This window comes from Drosophila miranda (assembly GCF_003369915.1).
Source record: "Drosophila miranda strain MSH22 chromosome Y unlocalized genomic scaffold, D.miranda_PacBio2.1 Contig_Y3_pilon, whole genome shotgun sequence".
In the NCBI taxonomy this organism is placed as follows: Eukaryota; Metazoa; Arthropoda; class Insecta; order Diptera; family Drosophilidae; genus Drosophila; species Drosophila miranda.
The window spans coordinates 7,220,003-7,237,667 of NW_022881625.1; the positions used below are offsets into that span (position 1 = coordinate 7,220,003).

The window sequence follows — 17,665 nt, forward strand, 5'->3', positions numbered from 1 at the left end:
TCGTAACGCCACAGACTCCAACGGGCAATGCCCGGCAAATGTCTTGAAGCTGAAGAATCCGTTTGTGTTCTTGCCCTTCGGATTTGGACCCCGGATGTGCGTTGGAAAGCGCATCGTGGACATGGAGCTCGAGCTGGGCATCGCTCGACTCATTCGGAACTTTAGCATCGAGTTCAATCATCCCACGGAGAACGCTTTCCGCTCCTCCCTGATCAATTTTCCCAACAGTAAACACATTTCTCATCCTAAATTATCTTTACAACTGGAAAACCTTGAAGGAACTTATTTGCAATATAAAGTAGGTGTTTTTTTGGCCGCACGTCAATCAGAATCAACTTCTTTTGTGCTTTGAGGCATGAGGCAAATCAAGCACACAAAATTTTCATTGTGCAATTTGTGCCAACACGAGAGGCGTCACTTATCTGTGCGGAGGCATTTTCCTTGAGCAACACATTGTGCAATCGAAATCCTGCACACATCACATAAATTCCTTCCATTCGCGAATACAAGACCCATTCCTATTGGCTATGGTTGACCCAACCTCCATCAAGGGAGAGATCCTTGAGATGACTGGCGAGCATGTGGAGCAGCTCCATTCAATGTGGTCCCTCATGTTAGAGCCGAAGACATGCGAGGACTTTCTGCACAAACTCAAGGCGCACGCGGATAATTTCTATACGGATCTGCTGACCGAGTCGCGGGAGAAGCAGGCGGCCATCCTGGATGACATAGCCGCACTCCGAGCCGAGGCCAGCGACCTCACCCGACTCCTCCATGAGACGGTGGACATTGGTCAGAGGCCCGACGATGTGCCACTGATCATATGGCAGCTGAAGCTGGACAAAAGCATTGAGCATCTGCGCGAGGAGCTCTCGAAACGTCGGGCGGAGATCGGGGAGCTGCTGCTCCAGCAGGAGCAGCTCTGCGAAGAGCTGGGCGCACTGCCGCTCCCTCTACTGGCGGACCCGCTCCCCCTGCCCGATGAGATGGACGGCTTTCGCGACCAGCTGGACCAGCTGCGCAAGGCCATCAAGCATGACATGAAGATGCTCGAGCTGATGCCCCAGACCGATGCAGACGATCGCCTACTGAACGGTCTGAGCCACCATCTAACACCAGAGACACTAGAGCGGCTGCGGCAGATGCGCAACAGTTATGCCGAGCAGATCCAGGAGCTGCGCTCCAAAATCCATGACATGCGCGAGAAGATTTACGTGCTGTGGGATCGCCTCCAGGAGACGGACGAGAGCGCCATGCGACGAGTGCGCGAGTGCACCGAGAATACGCAGCGCACCTATGACATCCTCCATTCGGAGCTGCAGCGCTGCCAGGCACTGCGCAGCCAGAACCTCAAGACGTTCATCGAGCAGCTGCGCGTCGAGATAAGCAAGTGGTGGGATCTAACGCTCAAGAGCCAGCAGGAGCGCAAGCGTTTCTCCAACTACTACAATAAGTATTACAACGAAGACCTGTTGGAGCTGCACGAGCTGGAGCTGGATGATCTGAAGAGCTTCTACACGTGCAACAAGGAGATTTTCGATCTGTACGAGAGCCGTGCAGAACTTTGGTCCCGCACGCAGGCTCTAGAGGCAAAGGCCAACGAGCCGAATCGTTTCAACAATCGTGGCGGCCAGCTCCTTAAAGAGGAAAAGGAACACAAGGCCATCACCTCGGAGCTGCCCAAGATTGAGCAGCAGATCACTGAACTGGTGCACGCCTATGAGGTGCAATCGCATGGCCCGTTTCTGGTTTATGGCGAGAACATACTGGAGCTGATGGCTGGCGAATGGGAGAACTATCGGCAGGCCAAGCAGAGCTCGGCCCGCAAGAAGGCCCCGCCCACCACGAGGACGGGCAGCAGCAGCAAATTGATGATGCCACCGCCGACTGCCGGTTCAACGGCCCCTCGCACGCCCCGAACTTTGAAGAACATGTCCTCAGTGTCGACCTCGACAATGTCGTTGCGCAAGACCCCAACAATCCAGCTGATCACTCCCAATATGACCAAGAGCACTGGGAATCTGCACAAGCGACTGAATCCATCAGCAGCCGCCAGCTCTTCGGAGTATCGGACTCCCAACGCCAAGCGCAGCCTCATGAGCTCTCTGAATTCGATACGCCCGTCGCCGTCTACCGCACAGCGGCTGGCCAACAGCCAGCTGAAGGCGTCCAAGTCGCCACTAAAGCGGGTCCGCGTCCTGGACAACACATTGCGTCGCAGCGGGGGATTGGGCAGACGCAGCATTGGCACACGCTCGAACAAGAAGCCACGCACAAAATCAGCGGTGCCGGATACAAGATCGCCCAGCGATTCCGAGTATATGACCGATGAGACCACTGAAAATGACCGCGAAGCCGGGATCTCCTATGAAGAATTGGTGCCCACGAGTCGCTCCTCAGTGCTGCCCGTCGGCGGGGCTCAGCATCAGCGCAATCGCGTGGCTGTGCCACGAATTCGCCATGTCCTCGTAAACCACAATTCCGTGGCGTCGGCCGCCAACACACCGTCAAAGCAGGCGGTCAATCAGGAGGAGAGGCCTTGATTTGGCAATCAATTGAAGCTCCCATCGCCACGTGAAAGTCGCATGTGGCCGAATCCACGATGAGATTATTGGAATTTTTATTTGCGTTTAATGTTTGATTTCATTTTTTGTACCTTTATCTGTTTATCTCTGTTTCATTTATTTTCGATGTTGGCCCTGTGGAGATAATGTTTTTTATCCCCAATCGGCCGACTAATTATTTCGAATTAAATAAAACTCGGCGCAGAAATAAAATTACGATATGTTCTTTAATGCGTGACATCCAAATTGCAAGTGTGGCTTGCGCAGCTTCGCTCGGCCGACGTCGGTAGGCAGACGCAAAGCGGAGATAGCGAAGAGCGAGCTGGCAGAGAGCGTTTAGCAGGGCAAGCAAGCGCAAAGCTTTAACAAACAAATGAGTGACATAGACATAAGTAACAAACAAAATAAGCGGCTGAGGGCCAAGAATTAGGTGCTATTTGGCAAGCAGCTAATCGGCTGGGTTCTGCTCCGAACATTCACCCCCCGTTGGAAGGCAAAGGCTTTCAACAGATCCATCCTGAAGGGGCAGAACCGCTATTTTTCCAACGGCCCTCTTGAAGATGCTTGCTTGGGCGCAGCTGGCGGCTACGCTGGGATGATCGTCGAACGCAGCAATCGGCGCTTCTTTACGAAGGCGGCTTGTCGTGATTACGTCTTGATCATCGGGAACCTCTGTAATTGCATAGAATGGCAGGAAATTTGGCAATGTAGAAATTGTTGAAAGTTGAATTTCATTTAGCGTGGATATGTAGGTTTTTAATATATGGAAAAGTTCGCGCTGCAGTTCCTGATTCTCCGATCGCAGTTTTTCCACTTGCACCTGGCACTCGAGCAGCTGCTTCCTGCATTGCTGCTCTAAGTTTTGGTACTCCAGCGTTGTGGGTCGAAAATCGTCAATAGAGATGCACGAGGAATTTTCAAAAGCGGCTAAAGCTGCACGCTTATTCTCCGAGCTATCAATGCTTCCTGATACTATCCAACCTGCAATGTTGGCAATTGGGCTGATAGTCGAATCTGTCCGACGCACATTAAATCGAAGAACAAACCAGAACCTATCAACAGATCGATACGTTGGGGCTTGGAGAAATTAGGATCAGCTAGTTTTAGGTTATTCGGCATTGGCCAATCCTTTGCGTCTACGCCGAAGTTAGGCTGCATTTCCGTAATTGAGTTGGTGACAATTGCAGCGAAGGAAGCTCGATAGCTTGCGTCCTGGGATTGTACAACTATATGTACAGACTTGCTCGAAGGTAGAATGGAATCTCCGATTCCAGAGATGTGAACATAAGACGAGCGATGATCCAACTGCAACTGATCAGCAAGTCTAGATGTAACAAAGTTTGCCTGTGATGCAGAATCCAAAATGGCACGACATGGGATAAGTGCTCCATAACGATCTGTTACATGGACGAGGGCAGTAGGTAGCAACACGTTCTGGCTAGGCTGAGATTTCTGGATCGAGGGGGGAGGGCTAGAACACCCGCTTGCTAGAAGCACAGTCGCGGCCTCTTGCTGGATCGATTCCTCGGCCGGTGAAGAGGAAGATGAAGCACCAGGTCCCGATGGAATGTGGAGTAGCGTGTGATGTTTGGCCTGGCAATGCCTGCAAAGTCCTGACCTGCACCTCTGCAATTCATGGCCTTTGTTGAGGCAGTTCAAACACAAGCGGCTCTTCTTTGCTTCTTTGTATCGTTCAAACGCAGAGAGATTCAGGAATGCCTGACATCTAGATATGTAATGCTCGGAGGAATTGCAATGGTTACATATGGGGTTAGGATGGTCGTTACTGGAGGTGATAAGGGTGACAGGTTTGTCTTCTCCCACCTGTTGACTAGGACTTGTTGCCATGGCTGATCCCAAATTCTCCAGCATCCGACATCTCGCTTCAAAAAATGAGGCCATGCTTGACCACCGAGGCAATCCTGACGTCGGCAAGTTCTCTTCCCATTTCTCCTTTGTTTTGTGGTCCAGTTTCGTGCCTATGATGAAGATCAGCAACCCATCCGAAATCTCCTACGGGGTCGCCAAGGTCTGAAGTGCACGCAAGTGCGAATTGATTTTGTCGCTGAGCGCGCGCAAGCCGATAGCTGAGCCCTTCTCCACCCCTTGCAGCCCGAAAATAGCCTTGACGTGTGCCTGAAAATGTAACAGTTTATTATCGAATCGCAACATTAGCAAATTCAACGCCTTGTCGTAATTCTCCTCAGAAAGTTCCAAGAAACGAATCGTATCCAGCGCAGCACCATCTAGACATCCACGAAGATATTGGAATTTTTCGATGATTGGTATACGATGGTCTTTGTGCACCATTGTCGAGAACATCGAGTCGAGTTCTGGCCAATCCATGTAGTTCCCCCCGAATCGCGGAAGCTGCAACTCGGGCATTCGAGAACGGCCTATACTATTATAGGCGAACAACGACGAATTCCCCTCGAGAGTATGCCGTGCCGTTGAATTGGCAACATTAACCGTGCGAGCAGCCATCAACCCCCGCGACAGCCTGGACCTAACCTTGACATAAACATTCGAAAAGTCCAGCCGGGCATCATGGGCTAACTGCAGGAAATCCAGCCTTTCAAGGCTCGTTTGAGCGGCATCGAAATCCGCATTCATTCGCTCGATTTGCTCTAAGCGAGCTTGAAGTTCTGCCTTATCTATCTCGGCAAGCTCTTCCTTGGTGAGAAAGCGATCCATGGCCTTTAGTTGGCGCGCGATGGACTCGGCCTTGTGCTTGTAGAAATCTACATCACTCGGCACTGCTGCGTTCGCGACATTGGTAGGCTCAGGTGCTGCCATGTTGAGGTTTTAAAAGAGTCACTCAGCACGACCGAAAAAGACACCCTGTATACGTATAAACGTGGGAACCGAAAGCAAAGGGATTACAGCTAATGCCTTTAGCTGTGCGGCTGTGCGAGCTGTCCGATTCCGCTTTGTACTCCGCTTGTGTGTATTAGTGAGTTCGCTGCACTGCCTACCGCACTGCACTGACCGAATTGTCGCGACAGAGAAATTAACAGCCAGCAATGCGTGTATGTAGGTGTATGTAAGTGTGTTTTAGCACCGAATTGTGCTTAACCGCCGAAAATTTGCTAGGGCTAACGAATGTCGATCGCGAATGATTATTAATTGACACTGCAACTCAGAGATCACGTCGGGGTCACCAAATTTTATGTGGAGATAATGTTTTTTATCCCCAATCGGCCGACTAATTATTTCGAATTAAATAAAACTCGGCGCAGAAATAAAATTACGATATGTTCTTTAATGCGTGACATCCAAATTGCAAGTGTGGCTTGCCTGCCCTTTACATTGCCGCTCCGATCGCTAAGCGCAGCTTCGCTCGGCCGACGTCGGTAGGCAGACGCAAAGCGGAGATAGAGAAGAGATAGCTGGCAGAGAGCGTTTAGCAGGGCAAGCAAGCGCAAAGCTTTAAAAAACAAATGAGTGACATAGACATAAGTAACAAACAAAATAAGCGGCTGAGGGTCAAGAATTAGGTGCTATTTGGCAAGCAGCTAATCGGCTGGGTTCTGCTCCGAACAGGCCCAATAAAAATTAAATTACCTTCAAGAAGGACAACCGAACCAAAAAAAAAACGAGGGGAACGTTGTGAGTTGCTGCGGACACCGCAACTCTACGGTTATACCCGATACTAAGTCAGTATGGCTCTCCTCCGGCAGACGCCGCTTATATTAAACGACACGACAAAGAGTGCGTGCGAGAGAGACAGAAAATCAGTCTGAGCGTGACGTCGGGCGCTGCGTAGCCAGTGCAAATTGATTTGTTCCTTTTGGCTATAAAAATTATTTGATCTGGTCCAGATTCAGCAATCTGATAGATAAGGTCGTTATCTATGATTCTGCGTTTTTAGTTTTCTCAAATGTGCAATATTGTGGATGCAACAGATTTTCGTCCTTTGTGGGGGCGGAAGGGGGTGGGGCGAAATTCTGAGATATACGTTTTACAGTGAGATCTAACAGAAGTGCGGATACCAAATTTGGTTACTCTAGCCTTAATAGTCTCTGAGATTTGTGGATGCCCCAGATTTTCGTCCTTTGTGGGGGCGGAAGTGGGCGGGGCGAAGTTTTGAAATATTTTTGTAGCAGTGACATATCACAGAAGTCTGGATCCAAAACATCGTTGCTCTAGCTCTTATAGTCTTTGAGCACTAGGCGCTGAAGGGACGGACAGACGGACGGACGGACAGACGGACAGATGGACAGACAGACATGGCTCAATCGACTCAGCTATTGAGGCTGATCAAGAATATATATACTTTATGGGGTCGGAAACGATTCCTTCTGGACGTTACACACATCCACTTTTACCACAAATCTAATATACCCCAATACTCATTTTGAGTATCGGGTATAAAAAATATGGCAAATGTTTACAATTATTACTGTTTGGCATTCGCACGCTCCCGCGAACGTGTTTTGGCACTCTCTCTCTCTCTTGTTCTGTTTGTGCTCTGTTATCGGTCAGCTCTTTTTGCAACAAAGCTCTCGCAGGCTTTTCAAATAGCTAGCTAATGGAATGATTTAGCAGTATAGCTCTGGCAGTGAATGAATTAAGTTCCTAACAAGCAAAATGTTGAAAGTGCGCAGCGGTCTATCTATAATTCAGGCGCAAAAAGCAGCCCTCTCTGTCAGCAGTCCGCTGGTAAATATATAGTATACATATAGATCCGATATCACAGTGATATACGTTTTTAAATCTCTTGTAGCGTTGGCAGACCACAGCAGCTGTAGCAGAGCCCAGAAATGATGCAGAGTGGCTACAAGCTCGTCCCTTTGATCAGATTCCTAGTAAAACTTTTCTGTCTACTGTTCGGAATTTTATGCCTGGAGGAAAATATAGCAAACTGGACATTGTGAAATTGTTCAAAGCTTTGCAAGACGACTATGGAAACATATTATATTTACCAGGTATGATGGGAGGTACGTCATACCTGATGACTCACAATCCCAAGGACTTCGAGGAAGTGTTCCGGAACGAAGGAGTGTGGCCGCATCGGCCTGGCAGCGATACTCTTCGCTATCATCGGAAGACTCATAGAAAGAATTTTTTCCAGGGAGTGGAGGGAGCTTTACCCACACAAGAAAAAACCTGGAGCGACTTTCGATCGGCTGTAAATCCTGTCCTAATGCAGCCGACGAACGTGCGGCTTTACTATAAGAAGATGTCCCAAGTGAACCAGGAGTTTGTGCAACGGTGCGTATGACTGATAATAAATCCCTGTTTACGCTCAAGTATGTTCTCCCCCCTTCACAGTATTAAAGCACTCCGTGATATTGATACCCAGGAAGCTCCAGATGATTTCTTAAACGTTATAAATCGGTGGACCCTCGAGTCAGTCTCTGTGGTGGCTCTGGACAAGCAGTTGGGACTGCTCAAAGAGTCGGGCGATAACGACCAGGCTGTGTTACTTTTCAAGTACCAGGACGATTTTTTTGAATTAACAGCCGATCTGGAGATTAAGCCCTCCATCTGGCGTTACGTTAAAACACCCAAGCTAATGAAGCTAATGAAGTCCCTAGATGGCGTTCAAGAAATACCTTCAGCGTATATAGACGAAGCTATAGAGCGTCTAGAGAAAGAGGCCAAGGAGGGTGTTGTCCGCCCTGAGAGCGAGCAGAGTGTACTGGAAAAGCTGCTCAAGATCGACAAAAAGGTGGCGACGGTTATGGCCATGGACATGCTAATGGCCGGAGTGGATACCGTACGTAGTCTGTTGTTCTCATACTTACCCTTATCTCATACATCCTTTTTTTCTAGACCTCAAGTACCTTTACAGCGGCCTTGCTGTGCCTTGCCAAGAATTCGGAGAAGCAGGCCGTACTCCGAGAAGAGGTGATGAAGGTTCTACCCGAGAAGGACTCCGAATTCACTGAGGCATCGATGAAGAACGTTCCCTATCTACGTGCCTGCATCAAAGAGTCACAACGGATCTATCCTTTGGTCATCGGCAATGGCCGATTTCTCAACCGGGACAGCGTTTTGAGCGGATACCAAGTGCCAGCTGGTACCTGTGTGTCGATGGTTCCCCTGAGCTTGCTATCAAGCGAGGAGCACTTCCCCAAGGCTGCTGAGTTCCTGCCAGAACGTTGGATTCGTAACGCCACAGACTCCAACGGGCAATGCCCGGCAAATGACTTGAAGCTGAAGAATCCGTTTGTGTTCTTGCCCTTCGGATTTGGACCCCGGATGTGCGTTGGAAAGCGCATCGTGGACATGGAGCTCGAGCTGGGCTCGACTCATTCGGAACTTTAGCATCGAGTTCAATCATCCCACGGAGAACGCTTTCCGCTCCTCCCTGATCAATTTGCCCAACAGTAAACACATTTCTCATCCTAAATTATCTTTACAACTGGAAAACCTTGAAGGAACTTATTTGCAATATAAAGTAGGTGTTTTTTTGGCCGCACGTCAATCAGATTCAACTTGTTTTGTGCTTTGAGGCATGAGGCAAATCAAGCACACAAAATTTTCATTGTGCAATTTGTGCCAACACGAGAGGCGTCACTTATCTGTGCGGAGGCATTTTCCTTGAGCAACACATTGTGCAATCGAAATCCTGCACACATCACATAAATTCCTTCCATTCGCGAATACAAGACCCATTCCTATTGGCTATGGTTGACCCAACCTCCATCAAGGGAGAGATCCTTGAGATGACTGGCGAGCATGTGGAGCAGCTCCATTCAATGTGGTCCCTCATGTTCGAGCCGAAGACATGCGAGGACTTTCTGCACAAACTCAAGGCGCACGCGGATAATTTCTATACGGATCTGCTGACCGAGTCGCGGGAGAAGCAGGCGGCCATCCTGGATGACATAGCCGCACTCCGAGCCGAGGCCAGCGACCTCACCCGACTCCTCCATGAGACGGTGGACATTGGTCAGAGGCCCGACGATGTGCCACTGATCATATGGCAGCTGAAGCTGGACAAAAGCATTGAGCATCTGCGCAAGGAGCTCTCGAAACGTCGGGCGGAGATCAGGGAGCTGCTGCTCCAGCAGGAGCAGCTCTGCGAAGAGCTGGGCGCACTGCCGCTCCCTCTACTGGCGGACCCGCTGCCCCTGCCCGATGAGATGGACGGCTTTCGCGACCATCTCGACAACCTGCACTCTCAGCGCGCAGTGCGCCAGACGGAGCTGGACCAGCTGCGCAAGGCCATCAAGCATGACATGAAGATGCTCGAGCTGATGCCCCAGACCGATGCAGAGGATCGCCTACTGAACGATCTGAGCCACAATCTAACACCAGAGACACTAGAGCGGCTGCGGCAGATGCGCAACAGTTATGCCGAGCAGATCCAGGAGCTGCGCTCCAAAATCCATGACATGCGCGAGAAGATCTACGTGCTGTGGGATCGCCTCCAGGAGACGGACGAGAGCGCCATGCGACGAGTGCGCGAGTGCACCGAGAATACGCAGCGCACCTATGACATCCTCCATTCGGAGCTGCAGCGCTGCCAGGCACTGCGCAGCCAGAACCTCAAGACGTTCATCGAGCAGCTGCGCGTCGAGATAAGCAAGTGGTGGGATCTAACGCTCAAGAGCCAGCAGGAGCGCAAGCGTTTCTCCAACTACTACAATAAGTATTACAACGAAGACCTGTTAAAGCTGCACGAGCTGGAGCTGGATGATCTGAAGAGCTTCTACACGTGCAACAAGGAGATTTTCGATCTGTACGAGAGCCGTGCAGAACTTTGGTCCCGCATGCAGGCTCTAGAGGCAAAGGCCAACGAGCCGAATCGTTTCAACAATCGTGGCGGCCAGTTCCTTAAAGAGGAAAAGGAACGCAAGGCCATCACCTTGAAGCTGCCCAAGATTGAGCAGCAGATCACTGAACTGGTGCACGCCTATGAGGTGCAATCGCATGGCCCGTTTCTGGTTTATGGCGAGAAGATACTGGAGCTGATGGCTCGCGAATGGGAGAACTATCGGCAGGCCAAGCAGAGCTCGGCCCGCTAGAAGGCCCCGCCCACCACGAGGACGGGCAGCAGCAGCAAATTGATGATGCCACCGCCGACTGCCGGTTCAACGGCCCCTCGCACGCCCCGAACTTTGAAGAACATGTCCTCAATGTCGACCTCGACAATGTCGTTGCGCAAGACCCCAACAATCCAGCTGATCACTCCCAATATGACCAAGAGCACTGGGAATCTGCACAAGCGACTGAATCCATCAGCAGCCGCCAGCTCTTCGGAGTATCGGACTCCCAACGCCAAGCGCAGCCTCATGAGCTCTCTGAATTCGATACGCCCGTCGCCGTCTACCGCACAGCGGCTGGCCAACAGCCAGCTGAAGGCGTCCAAGTCGCCACTAAAGCGGGTCCGCGTCCTGGACAACATATTGCGTCGCAGCGGGGGATTGGGCAGACGCAGCATTGGCACACGCTCGAGCAAGAAGCCACGCACAAAATCAGCGGTGCCGGATACAAGATCGCCCAGCGATTCCGAGTATATGACCGATGAGACCACTGAAAATGACCGCGAAGCCGGGATCTCCTATGAAGAATTGGTGCCCACGAGTCGCTCCTCAGTGCTGCCCGTCGGCGGGGCTCAGCAGCAGCGCAATCGCGTGGCTGTGCCACGAATTCGCCATGTCCTCGTAAACCACAATTCGGTGGCGTCGGCCGCCAACACACCGTCAAAGCAGGCGGTCAATCAGGAGAAGAGGCCTCGATTTGGCAATCAATTGAAGCTCCCATCGCCACGTGAAAGTCGCATGTGGCCGAATCCACGATGAGATTATTGGAATTTTTATTTGCGTTTTATGTTTGATTTCTTTTTTTGTACCTTTATCTGTTTATCTCTGTTTCATTTATTTTCGATGTTGGCCCAATAAAAATTAAATTACCTTCAAGAAGGATAACCGAAAAAAAAAAAAAAAAATAACAAGATATAAAAAAGCGATAAAGACTAGCTTGTATATATTATTTTCAGGCCCAAAACTTTCGGCAGTCTACCGACCATTCCATGCCCAATAAATTAAATTTGGCCAAAAAATCTGATGCCATAATTATGGCGATATATTTGTTTCATTTCATTGAGAGTCAGATCAATCATAATACTATATTCCTAAATATTCCGTAGAAGGTATAACATAGTCGATCAAATAGCAGTCTATATTAAAAAACGAGGGGGAACGTTGTGAGTTGCTGCGGACACCGCAACTCTACGGTTATACCCGATACTAAGTCAGTATGGCTCTCCTCCGGCAGACGCCGCTAATATTAAACGATACGACAAAGAGTGCGTGCGAGAGAGACAGAAAATCAGTCTGAGCGTGACGTCGGGCGCTGCGTAGCCACTGCAAATTGATTTATTGCTATTGGCTATAAAAATGATCTGATCTGATCCAGATTCAGCAATCTGATAGATATGGTCATTATCTATGATTCTGCGTTTTTAGTTTTCTCGAATGTGCAATATTGTGGATGCAACAGATTTTCGTTCTTTGTGGGGGCGGAAGGGGGTGGGCGAAATTTTGAGATACACTTCTAACAGAAGTGCGGATACCAAATTTGGTTACTCTAGCCTGAATAGTCTCTGAGATTTTTGAATATCCCCAGATTTTCGTCCTTTGCGGGGGCGGAAGGGGGTGTGGCGAAATTTTGAAACAAACTCGTCTCGGTCCGATATATTAGGTGTGTGGATACCAAATTTGGTTGCTCTAGCTTTTATAGTCTCTGAGATCTAGGCGCTAATGTTTTATTCTAAGCAAAGCCGCCTATGCTACGTGTGTGTTAGAGAGAGACAGGGCGAGAAAAATGAAATTGTTTTCTTGATGCTGGCTATAATAATAATACGATCCAATTCAGCTTCCGCAGTCTTAAAGATATGGTCATTCTCTACAATTCTACGTTTTTGGTTTTCTTATATCTTTAAAATTGTGGATGCCACAGATTTTCGTTCTTTGTGGGGCAGTGGGCGGGGCGAAGTTTTGAAATATTTTTGTAGCAGTGACATATCACAGAAGTCTGGATCCAAAACATCGTTGCTCAAGCTCTTATAGTCTTTGAGCACTAGGCGCTGAAGGGGACGGACAGACGGACAGACGGACGGACGGACAGACGGACAGACGGACAGACAGACAGGGCCCAATCGACTCGGCTATTGATGCTGATCAAGAATATATGTACTTTATGGGGTCGGAAACGATTCCTTCTGGACGTTACACACATCCACTTTTACCACAAATCTAATATACCCCAATACTCATTTTGAGTATCGGGTATAAATATGGCAAATGTTTACAATTATTTCTGTTTGGCACTCTCTCTCTCTCTTGTTCTGTTTGTGCTCTGGTATCGGTCAGCTCTTTTTGCAACAAAGCTCTCGCAGGCCTTTCAAATAGCTAGCTAATGGAATGATTTAGCAGTATAGCTCTGGCAGTGAATGAATTAAGTTCCTAACAAGCAAAATGTTGAAAGTGCGCAGCGGTCTATCTATAATTCAGGCGCAAAAAGCAGCCCTCTCTGTCAGCAGTCCGCTGGTAAATATATAGTATACATATAGATCCGATATCACAGTGATATACGTTTTTTAATTTCTTGTAGCGTTGGCAGACCACAGCAGCTGTAGCAGAGCCCAGAAATGATGCAGAGTGGCTACAAGCTCGTCCCTTTGATCAGATTCCTAGTACAACTTTTCTGTCTACTGTTCGGAATTTTATGCCTGGAGGAAAATATAGAAAACTGGACATTGTGAAATTGTTCAAAGCTTTGCAAGACGACTATGGAAACATATTATATTTACCAGGTATGATGGGAGGTACGTCATACCTGATGACTCACAATCCCAAGGACTTCGAGGTCGTGTTCCGGAACGAAGGAGTGTGGCCGCATCGGCCTGGCAGCGATACTCTTCGCTATCATCGGAAGACTCATAGAAAGGATTTCTTCCAGGGAGTGGAGGGAGCTTTACCCACACAAGGAAAAACCTGGAGCGACTTTCGATCGGCTGTAAATCCTGTCCTAATGCAGCCGAAGAACGTGCGGCTTTACTATAAGAAGATGTCCCAAGTGAACCAGGAGTTTGTGCAACGGTGCGTATGACTGATAATAAATCCCTGTTTACGCTCAAGTATGTTCTCCCCACTTCACAGTATTAAAGCACTCCGTGATATCGATGGAAGCTCCAGATTATTTCTTAAACGTTATAAATCGGTGGACCCTCGAGTCAGTCTCTGTGGTGGCTCTGGACAAGCAGTTGGGACTGCTCAAAGAGTCGGGCGATAACGACCAGGCTGTGTTACTTTTCAAGTACCTGGACGATTTTTTTGAATTAACCGCCGATCTGGAGATGAAGCCCTCCATCTGGCGTTACGTTAAAACACCCAAGCTAATGAAGCTAATGAAGTCCCTAGATGGCGTTCAAGAAATAACTTCAGCGTATGTAGACGGAGCTATAGAGCGTCTAGAGAAACAGGCCAAGGAGGGTGTTGTCCGCCCTGAGAGCGAGCAGAGTGTACTGGAAAAGCTGCTCAAGATCGACAAAAAGGTGGCGACGGTTATGGCCATGGACATGCTAATGGCCGGAGTGGATACCGTACGTAGTCTGTTGTTCTCATACTTACCCTTATATCATACATCCTTTTTTTCCAGACCTCAAGTACCTTTACAGCGGCCTTGCTGTGCCTTGCCAAGAATCCGGAGAAGCAGGCCGTACTCCGACAAGAGGTGATGAAGGTTCTACCCGAGAAGGACTCCGAATTCACTGAGGCATCGATGAAGAACGTTCCCTATCTACGTGCCTGCATCAAAGAGTCACAACGGATCTATCCTTTGGTCATCGGCAATGGCCGATTTCTCAATCGGGACAGCGTTTTGAGCGGATACCAAGTGCCAGCTGGTGCCTGTGTGTCGATGGTTCCCCTGAGCTTGCTATCAAGCGAGGAGCACTTCCCCAAGGCTGCTGAGTTCCTGCCAGAACGTTGGATTCGTAACGCCACAGACTCCAACGGGCAATGCCCGGCAAATGACTTGAAGCTGAAGAATCCGTTTGTGTTCTTGCCCTTCCGACTTGGACCCCGGATGTGCGTTGGAAAGCGCATCGTGGACATGGAGCTCGAGCTGGTCATCGCTCGACTCATTCGGAACTTTAGCATAGAGTTCAATCATCCCACGGAGAACGCTTTCCGCTCCTCCCTGATCAATTTGCCCAACAGTAAACACATTTCTCATCCTAAATTATCTTTACAACTGGAAAACCTTGAAGGAACTTATTTGCAATATAAAGTAGGTGTTTTTTTGGCCGCACGTCAATCAGAATCAACTTGTTTTGTGCTTTGAGGCATGAGGCAAATCAAGCACACAAAATTTTCATTGTGCAATTTGTGCCAACACGAGAGGCGTCACTTATCTGTGCGGAGGCATTTTCCTTGAGCAACACATTTTGCAGTCGAAATCCTGCACACATCACATAAATTCCTTCCATTCGCGAAAACAAGACCCATTCCTATTGGCTATGGTTGACCCAACCTCCATCAAGGGAGAGATCCTTGAGATGACTGGCGAGCATGTGGAGCAGCTCCATTCAATGTGGTCCCTCATGTTCGAGCCGAAGACATGCGAGGACTTTCTGCACAAACTCAAGGCGCACGCGGATAATTTCTATACGGATCTTCTGACCGAGTCGCGGGAGAAGCAGGCGGCCATCCTGGATGACATAGCCGCACTCCGAGCCGAGGCCAGCGACCTCACCCAACTCCTCCATGAGACGGTGGACATTGGTCAGAGGCCCGACGATGTGCCACTGATCATATGGCAGCTGAAGCTGGACAAAAGCATTGAGCATCTGCGCGAGGAGCTCTCGAAACGTCGGGCGGAGATCGGGGAGCTGCTGCTCCAGCAGGAGCAGCTCTGCGAAGAGCTGGGCGCACTGCCGCTCCCTCTACTGGCGGACCCGCTGCCCCTGCCCGATGAGATGGACGGCTTTCGCGACCATCTCGACAACCTGCGCTCTCAGCGCGCAGTACGTCAGACGGAGCTGGACCAGCTGCGCAAGGCCATCAAGCATGACATGAAGATGCTCGAGCTCATGCCCCAGACCGATGCAGAGGATCGCCTACTGAACGATCTGAGCCACAATCTAACACCAGAGACACTAGAGCGGCTGCGGCAGATGCCCAACAGTTATGCCGAGCAGATCCAGGAGCTGCGCTCCAAAATCCATGACATGCGCGAGAAGATCTACGTGCTGTGGGATCGCCTCCAGGAGACGGACGAGAGCGCCATGCGACGAGTGCACGAGTGCACCGAGAATACGCAGCGCACCTATGACATCCTCCATTCGGAGCTGCAGCGCTGCCAGGCACTGCGCAGACAGAACCTCAAGACGTTCATCGAGCAGCTGCGCGTCGAGATAAGCAAGTGGTGGGATCTAACGCTCAAGAGCCAGCAGGAGCGCAAGCGTTTCTCCAACTACTACAATAAGTATTACAACGAAGACCTGTTGGAGCTGCACGAGCTGGAGCTGGATGATCTGAAGAGCTTCTACACGTGCAACAAGGAGATTTTCGATCTGTACGAGAGCCGTGCAGAACTTTGGTCCCGCATGCAGGCTCTAGAGGCAAAGGCCAACGAGCCGAATCGTTTCAACAATCGTGGCGGCCAGTTCCTTAAAGAGGAAAAGGAACGCAAGGCCATCACCTCGAAGCTGCCCAAGATTGAGCAGCAGATCACTGAACTAGTGCACGCCTATGAGGTGCAATCGCATGGCCCGTTTCTGGTTTATGGCGAGAACATACTGGAGCTGATGGCTGGCGAATGGGAGAACTATCAGCAGGCCAAGCAGAGCTCGGCCCGCAAGAAGGCCCCGCCCACCACGAGGACGGGCAGCAGCAGCAAATTGATGATGCCACCGCCGACTGCCGGTTCAACGGCCCCTCGCACGCCCCGAACTTTGAAGAACATGTCCTCAATGTCGACCTCGAAAATGTCGTTGCGCAAGACCCCAACAATCCAGCTGATCACTCCCAATATGACCAAGAGCACTGGGAATCTGCACAAGCGACTGAATCCATCAGCAGCCGCCAGCTCTTCGGGGTATCGGACTCCCAACGCCAAGCGCAGCCTCATGAGCTCTCTGAATTCGATACGCCCGTCGCCGTCTACCGCACAGCGGCTGGCCAACAGCCAGCTGAAGGCGTCCAAGTCGCCACTAAAGCGGGTCCGCGTCCTGGACAACACATTGCGTCGCAGCGGGGGATTGGGCAGACGCAGCATTGGCACACGCTCGAACAAGAAGCCACGCACAAAATCAGCGGTGCCGGATACAAGATCGCCCAGCGATTCCGAGTATATGACTGATGAGACCACTGAAAATGACCGCGAAGCCGGGATCTCCTATGAAGAATTGGTGCCCACGAGTCGCTCCTCAGTGCTGCCCGTCGGCGGGGCTCAGCATCAGCGCAATCGCGTGGCTGTGCCACGAATTCGCCATGTCCTCGTAAACCACAATTCGGTGGCGTCGGCCGCCAACACACCGTCAAAGCAGGCGGTCAATCAGGAGGAGAGGCCTCGATTTGGCAATCAATTGAAGCTCCCATCGCCACGTGAAAGTCGCATGTGGCCGAATCCACGATGAGATTATTGGAATTTTTATTTGCGTTTTATGTTTGATTTCATTTTTTGTACCTTTATCTGTTTATCTCTGTTTCATTTATTTTCGATGTTGGCCCAATAAAAATTAAATTACCTTCAAGAAGGACAACCGAACCAAAAAAAACGAGGGTCAACGTTGTGAGTTGCTGCGGACACCGCAACTCTACGGTTATACCCGATACTAAGTCAGTATGGCTCTCCTCCGGCAGACGCTGCTAATATTAAACGACACGACAAAGAGTGCGTGCGAGAGAGACAGAAAATCAGTCTGAGCGTGACGTCGGTCGCTGCGTAGCCACTGCAAATTGATTTGTTCCTTTTGGCTATCAAAATGATCTGATCTGATCCAGATTCAGCAATCTGATAGATATGGTCATTATCTCTGATTCTGCGTTTTTAGTTTTCTCGAATGTGCAATATTGTGGATGCAACAGATTTTCGTCTTTTGTGTGGGCGGAAGGGGGTGGCGCGAAATTCTGAGATAT

At 49.9% G+C, this 17,665-nt stretch overlaps 3 protein-coding genes and 2 pseudogenes across 3 annotated transcripts; all 5 read left to right on the plus strand.

Annotated features, from left to right (window-relative positions):
* The first annotated feature begins 527 nt into the window (after positions 1–527).
* LOC117194405 (protein regulator of cytokinesis 1-like) lies at positions 528–2,556 on the plus strand. Its single transcript, XM_033398979.1, has one exon. The coding sequence runs from the start codon at positions 528–530 to the stop codon at positions 2,541–2,543; it is 2,016 nt and encodes a 671-aa protein (XP_033254870.1). The 3' UTR covers positions 2,544–2,556.
* A 4,547-nt stretch (positions 2,557–7,103) lies between these two features.
* Positions 7,104–8,921, plus strand: LOC117194658 (probable cytochrome P450 12a5, mitochondrial). The gene is made up of 4 exons (XM_033399172.1): positions 7,104–7,226; positions 7,291–7,778; positions 7,839–8,286; positions 8,343–8,921. Exons 1-4 carry the CDS (start codon positions 7,155–7,157, stop codon positions 8,835–8,837), a joined length of 1,503 nt encoding a protein of 500 aa, XP_033255063.1. The 5' UTR covers positions 7,104–7,154; the 3' UTR covers positions 8,838–8,921.
* A 278-nt stretch (positions 8,922–9,199) lies between these two features.
* On the plus strand, positions 9,200–11,324 carry LOC117194403 (annotated as a pseudogene).
* Positions 11,325–12,931: 1,607 nt separating this feature from the next.
* LOC117194659 lies at positions 12,932–15,001 on the plus strand (annotated as a pseudogene).
* Positions 15,002–15,042: 41 nt separating this feature from the next.
* LOC117194404 (protein regulator of cytokinesis 1-like) lies at positions 15,043–17,154 on the plus strand (the record flags this gene model as incomplete). Its single annotated transcript, XM_033398978.1, has 1 exon — positions 15,043–17,154. A coding segment is annotated over exon 1 (2,112 nt), but the record flags the coding sequence as incomplete, so codon positions are not given.
* Between the last annotated feature and the right edge of the window lie 511 nt (positions 17,155–17,665).